Here is a 13,478-nt window from a genome sequence, read left to right as displayed (position 1 = left end):
CAACAGCGTAGTATCCTTTGCCCACAAACATGGCATTCTTTGTCAATACAAATTTATCTTACTCAAATACAAGTTATAGCCACATTTGGACAAAAGAACGCCAGAAACCGGATTCTTACGAATTTCTGGTGCATGAAATACATCAAATAAAGTGACTATTTTGCCAAAAGTAAACTCCAACTCGACGGTACCTTTTCCAACACTTTTCTAGTAGAAGAATTTTCCATGTACAGTTCAATTTGTCACCAATCTTCTCATATTTCTTGAAGAGATTTTCAGCAATGAGATTTTCTTCAATATTGTTTGCTTGCTCTTGCTTCTTTTAAAGTCTACATTCCTTGGTGTATTGTCCTTTCTTTTTGAAGAAATGACAAGTTCTTTTCTTTTTGAAATTACTCTTACTCTGTTTGTTAAAAGCATGAGTATCAATTCTTGGCTTTGCCTTGACTCCTCTTCAATTCTTAGTTGTCTTTGAAGACCCTCAACAGTAAAATCATCTCCCTTTCTCTTCAAAGACTTATGGTAATCCTTCCAAGTTGGAGGTAATTTAGCAATAATGGCACCCACATGAAGTTTCTCATCAATAGGAATACCATCAGAAATAATTTGTTACACAATAAGTTGTAAATCATGAACTTGATCAAGTATAAGCTTATTATCTACCATTTTAAAATTGAAATAAATACTAACAAGGTAGCTTTTATTACCGGAATCCTAAGTTTTGTATTTATTCTCCAGAGCATCTCATATGTCCTTTGCATATTTCTTTGGTGTGTACATATTGAACAGATGATCAGTGAGAGTGTTGAGAATATTCCCATGGCATGTGTAGTTGTCATCATCCCATTTTTTCTTCGCTACAATTTCAATCTCCTGCGGAGCTTGAGTTGTAGGAAGAACTAGACAAGGGGTATCCAACACATACGGTACTTTCAAAGTAGTAAGTAAGAATGCAACTTTCTCCTTCCAACGTCTGTAGTTGTTTCCATCAAACTGATCCAACTTTAAAAGATGTTGTGGGACAATACTCAAAGAAGTGATCACAGAGTTTGAAGAAGAATAAGCCATAATATTTGCCTATGAATTGTTAGAAAATAATAGGAAATAGAGATTGAAAATGGCAAACAGTGAGGTGATTGTTAATCTGTCTCTTAGACAAATATTACCTCTTATTCACAAAATTGAGTTCTACAAAAGAGAATCTAGCAAGTTTGTTCTCATGATACAACTTATATGGTGTACAAATCACAAATTCTGAACACTAATATTAGAACGAGCAGATGTAATAGCAGCAGTTGTGTTGTTTCATTTGAGTTTAAATAAAACGGTTTTTATTAGAAAGGTGTGAAATAACCGTCATTGACCGTTAATAATAATTGTAAAAAAAAATGAAAAAACATGTCATTTTGTTTGAACTAAAATAATTATGTCACTTGCGATGATGCTAAGTACTAAGTGCTAAGTGCGTCTAACGCATCAATGCATCGCGCGCATGTGCGGTCATTGCTTTGCACTGGGTGACATTGCTATTGTGTATCTACCCTTATATTCCAATTTATGTATTGTGAAACCCATTCACTTATAAGCTACTAAAACTTTGCTTGTCTTTCCAATGTGAGACTAATAAACAATCACATTGGAAGGAAAATTCAAAAGAAGCAAAAGTCAAATTGGAGGGAATATTTGAAATAATCTAGCAGTTTGATATTACCATTATCTAGTCCAATTTTCTTTAGAAATTCATCCATGTCCATGGCCTTTGTCTGTGGTTTCATGCACTCATGATGATTGTGAAAAAATTATTCATCAGCAATAGTGACGGCATTGTTCTTTTGCAACAGCACCAAGCTTCATCTTAAGGTTCTTCTTTGGTGCCTCATTCAGACTTGCTTTTCTAGAACTTGAAATGTTAGAAAGAGCTTTCCTATTAACGACTTGCACGGTTTCAAAGACTTTGGAGATGCCTTTCTTTTTGTTTCTATCATCTCTGAGTTTAGAGGCGCCTAAATCTTCATCAATAAAGTGGGATTTTTGTAACTTTGCTTTTTTGTTGCCTGATTTAAAGAAGTCGGCTTCCCTGAGTTCAATAAATAACCAAGCGGCTTCCTTCCACCAAGCCCTGCTTTCCTTTCTGCTTTCCAGACATTACTCTTTCCCCCAATAGAAGCACTTGCCATAGATTTTAGAAGGTTAACCTAATGAACAGCCCAAGCGATTAGTGGAGGGAAAGCAGTCATTTTACAGATAGTATAAGACCATTGTAGCAAACATTGAAGTTCTGACCTTGAATCAGTCTGCCAGCTCACATTGCCATTCATAACTTTCAAGGTCCAAATTCCAGTCAATACCTAGTCAAGTATTGGAACCTATGATTAAAAAACTGCACATGCAAAAGGAGAACAAGTACTTAGTCTAACTTATTTTTTATTTTTTATCATGTAAAAGAAGTACAAGCCTATGAAATGAAAAGGCCAAACAACATCCAGACCCCTCTACAAGTACAAATGACTTCCTTGTAACATTCTCGAGAGGGTTTAAAGTAAAAAAAATCCTCCTAGAGAGATAAAAATGTTTTTCGCGTGCTTGTGCTAGTCTCTGAGCATCTAATCTGCTTACAAAGACCATAAAACAAAAATAGAGAGACAAGCTATGAGAACAAAAACTCAAATAAGCAAAAACTCAATCACCATACTCGATCGTTAGAGGACCAAATAACCCATACTGACAAATGAGAAAGAACTGAACTGATACTCGGTCAAGGACAAAATGAAAGAGACAAAAACTAAAATCACTACACTCAATCGAATAGGGGCAAAAATTGCCCCCCCCCCCCCAATTGGAAACCAAAATATCAGTAAACCCAAGATTTAGATGTCGAAAAAAAAAAAGTAAATAAAGCTTTAAATGATTAAGGTAATCAAAGAAATTAAACCCAAAAACCCTAAAATGCAAAACCATCTAGATGGACATAAATGCACGAAACACAGGTCCAGCAGAACCTGTGAAAATCCAAACCCAATGATTGCTGATAACAATAACCAAAAACACGGTCAAATTAGAAACACGAGATGCCAAAAAACACCAACATGAAATCTAGCCAACAGAGTTTCCGTCAAGCTGGCTATCGTTAACCGTGCAAAGGTGGTTTTCTTCTAATCCTAGGAATACATTCAGAAGCCTCACATTCTCTCTCTCTCTCTCTCTCTCTCTCTCTCTATGGGCTTTTGTTTTTGTTGGTGAAAGAGGCAATAGACAATGAGGGACAGCAAAACCCTCCTATCTAGTGTGCTTTGTGGCTGCTTATGGCGGCAAGGGCAGTGAGGTGGAGAGAGAGAGAAAAGAAAGGGTGTCTGAGTTGAGAGGGAAATCGAGACGGAAAGGGAGCCGAGAATGAGAGAGAGGGAATTTTGTGGTGGTCTAAAATTCTTTAAAAATAATATCATTGCACTTAGTAGGAAGAAAACATCCCCTCACACTGACATCAAAGAGTAGTAAAAGAACTAGTCATTGAAAACCAATTTTAACCTCAAAAAGGGAATAAACGAGGAGGGATAAAAAAAAAAAAATCATTTGGCAGACATAAGCGTAAAAATGGGAAAAAAAAATTGGCAATAATTCACTATTCATTAGCGGATAGCCACCTTTATAATAGATATAAATTATAATATTCTTAGTAATAATAAAGATCATTTGTACTCAAAATTAAATATTAGTAGCCTAAAAGCATTCTCATTTGCTTTCCTAAAATTTTTCTTAAAATTTGGCTAGAAATCACCCTTATAAATTTCTTCTAAATTTTATTCGTCTTTCAAAAATCTCATATATCACATTCCCTATCATTTCTCTATTCTATTAAATTTCTATTATTTCTTTTTTAGATTTTTCTCTCACTTCTGTTTCCATTATTAACTACTATCTCTTTTGTCTTTTTCCTTTTGTTTTCAAATATCACATTCTACGAATTTTGTAAACACTTATAAGATTTGTTTTTTTCTAGGTACAATAATAGTTTTCAAACTATATTGGTATTACAAATACTAAAAATAATTTTTTAATATGTGCATTTTCCAACACGATTGTATTTTATAATATGATTTTGTCCGTATATATAAGCGTAATATGTGCATTTTCCAATGCAATGGTATTTGATTTGCCTTTGTCTAACGATAACATTTTTGTCCTTTTATATGACGATAATTTTTTTTTCTTTCTCTAACGGTAACACATCTTCTCCAAATGAAAATAATAACATTTTTTTGTCATTTTTCTAATGGTAACATTTTTGTCTGCCCTCCAACGGTAACATTGTTTGTCCTATATGTAACAATAATATTTTTAAATTTTTCCTAATGGCCATATGTAATGTAATGGTAATTTTTGTTTTTTGTTTGTATAAAAAAGGATTTCAGTTCCATTCACATTCTCAGGAACCTATGTTTGATTTCATCTTATGAGTAATTTGTCATTCCGGCCTCATCTTCCACTCCCTTCATTAAATGACTCGTTCGTTCTTTAGTAAATTGCTATTTAACTTATTCTCTTAAGATGAGTTGAAGGTTGTTCTTAATGCCGATGACAGATCAACATCGAGGCATCGTGGCAATCGCCAACATCATAAGTATATTTGGCATGATCATATTCAACGGCACGAACGACTATTTCGCGACTATTTTGCTGAAGTACTAATATATCTCTCAAATTTATTTTGAATGAGATTTCGTATGAGTCGTCCGCTATTTCTTCATCTTCAATATGAGGTAGAAGCTTACGAGCCCTATTTTATCCAAAGAAGAGATAATGCTAGAAGACTTGGTTTATCTTCTATGCAAAAGATAACTATGCACTTAGAATGCTTGCATATGGAGTAATTGGTGATTTTATGGATGAATTTGTGAAGACAATCGTAAATATTTTTCTAATGAATGTTTGTGGTCTCCAAAAGCTAATGATATTGCTCAATTGCTCGCGGTTGGTGAACAATGTAGATTCCCATGGATGTTGGGAAGCATTGATTGAATGCATTGAAAGTGAAGAAATTATCCCACTGCTTGGAAATGTATGTACTCTGGCCACAGTCGTGAACCAATTATTATTTTAGAAGCGGTTGGTTCATATGATCTTTGGATATGACATGTATTTTTTAGATTGCCTAGTTCGCATAACGATATGAATGTGTTAGAAAAATCTTTTATTTTCACAAGCTTGCCCATGGGTGTGCTCTTCCAGTAAATTACTCAATGGCAATGACTACACTATGAGATACTACCTTGCCGATGGTATTTATCTAAAGTGGTCAACATTTGTGAAGACGATTCCATCTCCACAAGGGAATGAGAAGAAAAATCTTACAGCAGCACAAGAATCAGCAAAAAAGAATGTAGAGTGTGCATTTGGGGTCCTTCAACAACAATTTACAATCGTTTGTGGATCTTCGCAAATGTTCAAGATGAAGGAACTAACAAATATAATGAAAGCATGTGTTTTTCTACATAACATGATCATCGAAGACAAGCGTGATCATAATCAATGTCCGAACATTGAGTATGATCAAATTGATGATGATATTCCGGAACTGTTGCACAATCCTACAACCGAACTAATGGACTTCATTCAACATCATTATGAAATTCGAGACAGCTCAACACATCATCAACTCCAAGCAAATCTAATTGAACATGAATGACAATTATATTCTCAAAAATAGACTAGCTGCAATTCATTATATTTTATCTTTCGATTTGTAGTGACTATATATTCCTGCTTCTTCAATTTCTAGTCCCAAAAACATGTTTTCTTCAAGAACATGCAAAGTATTGTTGTAATATGTCATTATCTATAATAGTTTGAGTAGTTGTAATACGGAGCTTATCAATGGATTCTATCCATGCACAAAATCATTTTTAACATCTTTAAACTTCTAGAATAATATTACCAAAGGTACAAAGTATAACATACATACATCCAAGTATTTAACAGTAATAGCCAATCTCAATCTCAATCTCAAACTCACTAATTAATGTTGTCAAAATAATAAAAATTGTACTTTGCCTCAATAACAAACAAATTAGATCAAAAAACAAGGTCAATTTGTAGTCCAGGTAAGGTAGTCATATCGATTAGCATGGTTTAGCCCTCTCTCTTTAATTGCTCCCTCTCCACTCTCTCATCCACTTCCCTCATTCCATGCAAATTCTAGCCTCTCGTCCTCTTGTTGAGTTTTATTTCCCTTTCTTTCTCGATCATATTGCATCTTCTCGGCCTTGAGTTGGAAAAACTCTTTCTTCTGAGCACGTGACTCCTCCAGAAGAGTATACTTAAGTTTGCTCAGCTAAAAAATCTCCTATGTTGGCCTACCTTGGGTTTTACATTTTGCTTTCACGACTTTCCTTCACATTGGCCTCTCCAATTTAATGACATCATTGTCCAGAACATTCTTGGCCTCGATATCACAAACTAAATCTACAATAGCAGTTGAGGTACGAGTCGGGGTTAGGGACGTCATTGACCTTCGATTGGAATTATTCTTTGTGCAATACTGAATCCATTTGGGTTGGTCCTTCAATAGGTGCCAACAATGTTCGAACCGAAATGAGGTATTCTCTAACGATTGGTACATGATCTTTACTTTGTCAAACTTGCAATTAAAGAATAATTGGGCAAAATTAATGACCAAGTAGATAAAGGAAACATAACTTATAAGAAAGCAAATGCCAAAAGCATATAAAACTGGATGGTTATACCTTATCTTGTTTCGTCATACCACTTTGATTCAACCCTTCGACTTGGGTCAGTTTAGCATTCTGCTCAGTTGTACTTTGTTTATACTCATTGAAGTAGTGACTAATCTTTTCCCAAAGTTGGGCATGTTTCTAGTCTGTTCCTTGGATGACATCAATGCTGGTATTCAACCATGTTGAGACAAGTAACTTGTCTTTTTCAGGGGTGAAGTTCACACCCCTGGCTAATTTTCTTACGGAGAGAGACTCAATTTGGGGTGTGGGTGGAGAGTCATCAAAAGTCACAAGATATTGTTCACTTTGACCACCGTAAGTGTGGTCAATTTGAGGGTCCTAGCTGAAGAGGTTGGTGAAGTATACATGTCCATGATCTTGTGAATCCATATCGAAGAAATTATAGACACACAACAGTTGGTAGACATGTTAGACACTTAAGAAACATAGAGACGCAATTTTATTAACCGGCTCAGAAACCGAATGGTAACATATAGGAAATTTGGCACCCTCGAATGGAGGCAACAATCAATTGCCACTGCTTATTGGTCATTTGGGTTACCATGCCATGGAGGTATGTGCCAAATGTTCTGTGACCCCACAAGAGTTTGTCATCATCACAGTCGAGAGGGTTAGAGCATAAAAACTCAACGACAAGAATGCTCTAATATAACAAAGAAAACTGAGCGACATTACTAAATCACAACATAACACCAAAGGAATATAATTTACCAAATCCAAACAATACTGAGTAGTATGCAAATGACTAAGACCATTAAAATAGAAATGAGTGAGCAATATATGGATTAAAACAGAATGTTCTAAAGGAACAAATAAAATAATTCAACATTATTAAATCACAACGTGTCTGCCATGCTTCAATTTCCAAAATCCAAACAACAGGAAATCAACATACAAAATGAATAAATATTTGTCAAAACAGAAATGAGAGAATAAAATATATGGATTAAAACATAGAGTTCTAATCCAATACCAAGCAGAATGCAAAATGAATTAGAGCATAAAAACATAAATGAGAAAGTAAGAAAGTAATGATCATAACAGAAAGCAATGCTAAATGGTTATGTGTTGAATAAATGAACATGCTATGAATAAATCCATGTCACTTAAGAATCAAATAGTGATGATAAAAAAACTATTTTGATGCTAAATGAATGAGAGCATTCACATCCGCTTTCATAAAGAATGTGTGTTCCATGTGGCTCAGAATGGTTTTCTTATTCACAACATGCGTAAGGCAGAAGCTCAACCTCGAATGGCTGCAAAACCTTAAACCCCGGTTGCCTTTTGTGAAAATTATCACAAAATACTTGGTGGCCATCCGGGTTCGGATTACCCTGCCATATCGATGGAGCCCCATTAAGAATACTTGTGAATTAATCCCCTCCCATGGAATAATTAGAACCATCATCACAGCCCTGCACTAGACATACAACCCCGAAGAATAGTCCTAAATCAACACCAAAAGTTGCAATGGACAAAGTTAGAACTAAACACCAAGGAGAGAAGCAATATATCTCAAATATAATGAGGTAACTTGGTTGAAGGTGCATGCATAATTATTGAGAAACAAAACAACAAAGCAAAAGAGTCTTGGAGGAAATTTATATAGCTGCAAGGTGATGATCAATGCACCAATTATTATGCAGCATCATTCACATATTAAGAAATAAAAGAGGCAATAGCTGGTGGATAATCATGGCTATAAACATCACATGAAACATTAGCATAAATTAGTCCAGGTCGATCATGATGGGTTAGGGAAACTAATATAATGAAAACAATGAAAACAATGAAAGTGATAACAATGAAAACAAAGATAGTGAAATCAATTAAAGCAGAGTCCATAAAGAAAGAAAATGAAAACAAAGATAATGAAATCACAGGTGTAACTTACTTTCTCCATGGAATGAAATGATGTCTATTTCCTATAAAAAAAGAAATCAATTATAAAAAGCAATGTATCCTTGAATCCATAAAGAATAATGTTGAAACAGTGTATAATTCAAACCGATGAATAACCAAGCGGCTTCCTTCCACCAAGCCCTGCTTTCCTTTCTACTTTCAAGACATTACTCTTTCCCCTAATAGAAGCACCTACTGTAGATTTCAAAAGGTTAACCTAATGAACAACCCAAGCGATTAATGGAGGGAAAGTAGTCATTTTACATATAGTATAATACTATTGTAGCAAACATTGAAGTTCTGACCTTGAATTAGTCTGCCAGGTTGCATTGCCATTCGTAACTTTGGTGGTCCAAATTGTAGTCAATACCTAGTCAAGTATTGCAGCCTATGATTGAAATACTGCACATGTAAAATGAGAACAAGGACTCAGACTAACTGATTTTTTTCTTCCCATGTAAAAGGAGTATAAGCCTATGAAATGAAAAAGCCAAACAGCATCCAGACCCCTCTACAACTACAAATGACTTCCCTGTAACATTCTCGAGAGGGTTTAAAGCAAAAAAATTCCTTCGAGAGAGATCAAAACATCTTTTGCTTGCTTGTGCTAGTCTATGAGCATCTGATCTGCTTACAAAAACCATAAAAAAATAGAGAGAAAAACTATGAGAACAAAAACTCAAATAAGCAAAAACTCAAATCACCATACTCAATCTTGAGTGCCCAAAGATTTTCAATTTTGAGTGCCCAAAGATCCAAATACCACCAATCAACAAGTTTAAACTGTGCAATGTCACAAATAAAAGCCATGGCAATTTGGGATTTGAGTGTGTTTGATTTGTGCGAGAGAGAATGATAGAGTTCAAACATGGAGAACACTGAAACAAGAAGTGCATTTGTGCGAGAGAGAAGGACAGAGACTTACATGAAATCTGGCCAATGAAGGGGCCTCTGAAGATGGCGGCAAACGGTGTGAGAGAGGGCCGTTAGAACGAGGGCACTCGAGACTCGAGGGAGATCTTCATGCAAGACCAACAACAGGAAAGGAACGGCTGGGTCGATTGGGGATGTTCAATAGTTTTCCAAATTTGGAGAACTATTGTAGCAACCCTAAATTAAATCCTAATTTAGGGATCTGGATGGGAGGGACCCAATTTTAAGGTTTCCCCAAAACTTTTCCCAAAATATAGAGATAACGGGCAATTAGGAAAGCGGATGGGAATGCATTAAGCCATCCAATAGATAATAGCAGCACAAAAATCGCTCAATTAAAGCTCCAACTCAATCAGATGATTCTGATCCAAGACCAGTCTTCAAAGTCATCGTCAATATAGTAGTAGTAGTCATCATAATATCCACAATCTTCCAGAAATTTTTCAGTGCTTCAAGAACGGTATGAAAGTTCATGCTCCTCCAATAATGGAATATTTGCAGCAACCTCACTCCATCCCTTATCTGAAATACTGAAGCACCAGTAGTTTATAGCTAAGCTCCCCTGAACTGTTAAAAATGTAATAAAAAGGCATAATAAATGAGCCGCCACCACATAGAATATTATAATTTATATAAGAGAATAAAGTGTCAATGAAAAACTTTTATTGGATATGCATGTCATTGGGGCCTATATTTCTATATATTAGGTTCGATTCGGTGTCAATGCGGTCTCTTTTTTTATATATTATGCAGAAAAAAAAAATGTTCCAAGAAATTAAATATATATTTTTTTAATTTCTGATTAAAAAAATATTTTTTTAATAATATTTTAAATTTATTATTTTTTTAAAATATTAAAAAATCTATATAAAAAATTATTTAAATAAAAAATATATAAAATAATCCTACAGCCCCAGCGGGAGCCGCCAGCGGGGGCTGTAGCATCACCCATTAAATAAAGCCCAGTGCGTAGTGGGAGCACTGTCCAGTACTGTACTACTCCAAATCGTGAAATAATTTAATTCATCCCCAACGCACAAAGCAGCTTCTCACACTCAAGGCACGTACTAATTGAAGCCATCAAGATATATCAGTACAAATAAAATTCAAACCTAGAATTTTTCAAATCAATCCCAAACAACAACATCAGAAAATAACAATCGAAATAAAACATACATAATGAAATTGATAAAATAAATAAATAAATAATAATAATAGTACCGTTCAGTAATGTATTTGAGGAGATTGTCGTCACAAAAGCTGCCGACTTCGATCCCCACCAACTGGCCGCAACTGAGATCTACTGCGCCGAGGTAGATCTTCCTGACGTCGTAGCGCCCGTACCTCGGCCATAAGTCCCTGAAGTTGGCCCATGTTGAGGGTGCGCCACATGGAAGGGTCGTTGCAGACGTTACGCCCAGTACGTGCATGCACACCATTTGCGAGCAGGTTAGGATGCGAGTCTTCCGAGTATCAACGACGTCACATCAAGGGAAAGATCCAACCAATTCCTGTAGTACTGGTCGGAGGATTTGTCCTAAAATATCTAATTTGTAACATTATCCCACTACATTTCAATTGCAACATTAGATGATTGTTCTACAAGTAAAGCGTATCAAATAAGAGTCTTCAAATCAAATAAGAGTAATGTTAGATAAAGTGATCTATATATTCAAGCTAGCCCTAAATTTTCATGGTGGCTGTCATAGCTAGTAATCATGATATCCACTATCAGCTTCCAGTATTTCATCAAATTCTTGGTGATCATTGGAATAATCAAGCCGCCGCAAGTTTTTTATCCGTTCAGAGCATTTTCTTCCAACATCCCCTTGCAGAGAGACACGACGACAATTCCGAAGTTTCAGTGTTTGAAGGTGAGGACAACCATCAAGTATGGCCAGCAAACCATTATTAGTCAGCTTATTCCCAACAAGGTCGAGTGTGACTAATCTAGGCATGTTCTCTGCAATAGCATTTGCCGAAAGATCACACTCCTGATCTCCCCCATAAACCTCACGTCTCAATTTGAGTGACTTCAAATGGGGACAACTGCGGCCAACAACTTCCAGAAAGTTTTCTGTCCATGAACAGTATGAAAGTTCAAGCTCTTCCAATAATGGAATATTTGCAACTGCCTCACTGAACCCCGTATACGAAATTTCACACCATGAAAGTCCAAGGTATCTGAGCCCACTTGAACTGTGAAAAATGCCATGAAGTTAGGGCAAAACAAATGAGCCCCCCCACATAGAATGTGAACTGTATCAGAGAACAAAGTCTGATCAACGAAGAGTTTTTCTATGATATGTATTAGTGTATATGTGAGTGTGTGAATAGTTTGTACGAATGGTATGTCCCACATGGTTTAAGTGAGGACATTGTAGTGGTTTGCCTCCTATATAAAGGCTACCTTAGGCCACATTGTAACTTGCACAATGATGAATAGAATGCAATTCTAACAATATGCATGTCATTGGCGTCTCTATTTCTATGAGGGTTGCGTTGCATGCCATATCATGCACCAATTTTATTCATCCACGCCGCACAAATTAAAGCAGCTTCCTCCATGCATGCATTTGAAGCCATGTATCAACCCAAAAAGTTGTCACTTACGGATTACGGAAAACTATGAGGCTATGACAGGTAGGCCGAGAGGGATCAGGCCGGAGGGAAGAACAAGCAGCTAACTTCCCCATTAACCAAACGCAGCCAATCACATAAGCCTCTTGAAGGTTTAAAATTTCATGATTTGAACATGAAGGGGAAAACTCTAAACATCCTCAAGACTCTTTCCGTTTACATTATATAGTTACAAACGCCATAACAACAGAGCACACCATGCAAAATTAAACCAGAAAATGAAAAATATGTATTTAGAGTAGTTTTGGCATGATGCAGGTGTGATGATTGCTTTTACGCATTCCAATTATACGCCATCGTTTTATGATTCTACTACCTCTCAGTGATGTACACAAGGAGGTTGTCGGTACAAAAGTGGCCGACTTTGATCCTCACCAACTGGCCACAACTGAGATCGACGGCTTGGCGACACATATCCTCGAGGTCGTAGGGCATGTCCCATGAGTCCTGGACGAGGTAGCCCATGTTGATGGTTCGCCACATGTAGGGGTCATTGCAGATGTCACGCCAGGGCAAGCACACCTTTTGCGCACTGGTCAGGATCTCGATGACGCTAAGCCTCTTGAGGATAGACTCCGTCAATTCCTGGGGCAGATCCAGCCAATTCCTGTACTGGTCGGCGGGTAGATGATGAGGAGGTGGAGGTGGAGGTGGTGATGGAGCTGGAGGAGGAGAGTCCATTATTAATGTGAGAGGTTTTTCTTTCTGCGAAAGTTGGTGTGGTTTTAACTAAAGTGATCGTGTAAGGGGAAGCCTGGGAGCTGGGAGTGTCGTTTAAATAGAAAGAAAAATCATGCTTAAAGTAATGGTAAATATAATCTTAAAAGTACAAATTTCATGCATTCACTTTTAAAAAAAAGGGTCCACCATAAAAAAACTGAGTTTTTTTTTTAATTTTTTTATTTATATGTAGATTTCGAGATTGCTTATTTTTTCAGAACGAAAGGTGTGCAGCTTGCATATTTTACGATTATACAAATCATTTTTTTATAAAATTATTTATAATGTAACACAAAAATATTGTACTTAAAGATGACAAAATCGAAGATGAAGAATTTCCTTTCTCTAATTTTATAGCAATAATGATATGCAGATACTCAAGATAAAATATTGGAGAATATCATTAATTTTATGGATTCTGCAATTTCAATATAAAGGCTACTGTGGGTGCCTGTTGCCTTTTCTTAGACTTAACATATAAGTGTGATTCTCTTAGCATTGGTTAGTTAGAGTTAGCTTCGTTTGCAA

General features: G+C 36.1%; 1 protein-coding gene across 6 annotated transcripts; it reads right to left on the bottom strand.

The window, feature by feature from the left end:
• Positions 1-7,802: 7,802 nt before the first annotated feature.
• Positions 7,803-12,959, bottom strand: LOC108986913 (putative F-box/LRR-repeat protein 23). 6 transcript variants are annotated; one of them, XM_035689815.1, is made up of 7 exons: positions 12,547-12,959; positions 10,812-11,789; positions 9,583-10,157; positions 8,963-9,287; positions 8,764-8,852; positions 8,650-8,680; positions 7,803-8,202 (listed from the first exon to the last, which is right to left on the bottom strand). In XM_035689815.1, exons 1-2 carry the CDS (start codon positions 12,909-12,911, stop codon positions 11,300-11,302), a joined length of 855 nt encoding a protein of 284 aa, XP_035545708.1. In that variant the 5' UTR covers positions 12,912-12,959; the 3' UTR covers positions 7,803-8,202; positions 8,650-8,680; positions 8,764-8,852; positions 8,963-9,287; positions 9,583-10,157; positions 10,812-11,299. The 6 variants fall into 6 exon arrangements, with proteins under 6 accessions (XP_035545708.1, XP_018815262.2, XP_018815261.2 ...); XM_018959717.2 differs by having other exon boundaries at positions 8,764-8,874; positions 8,963-9,284; XM_018959716.2 differs by having other exon boundaries at positions 8,963-9,284.
• Between the last annotated feature and the right edge of the window lie 519 nt (positions 12,960-13,478).

This window comes from Juglans regia, chromosome 4 (assembly GCF_001411555.2).
Source record: "Juglans regia cultivar Chandler chromosome 4, Walnut 2.0, whole genome shotgun sequence".
Taxonomy (NCBI): domain Eukaryota; kingdom Viridiplantae; phylum Streptophyta; class Magnoliopsida; order Fagales; family Juglandaceae; genus Juglans; species Juglans regia.
The sequence above is the reverse complement of the archived record's forward strand: the minus strand, read 5'-3'. Positions and strand labels throughout refer to the sequence as shown.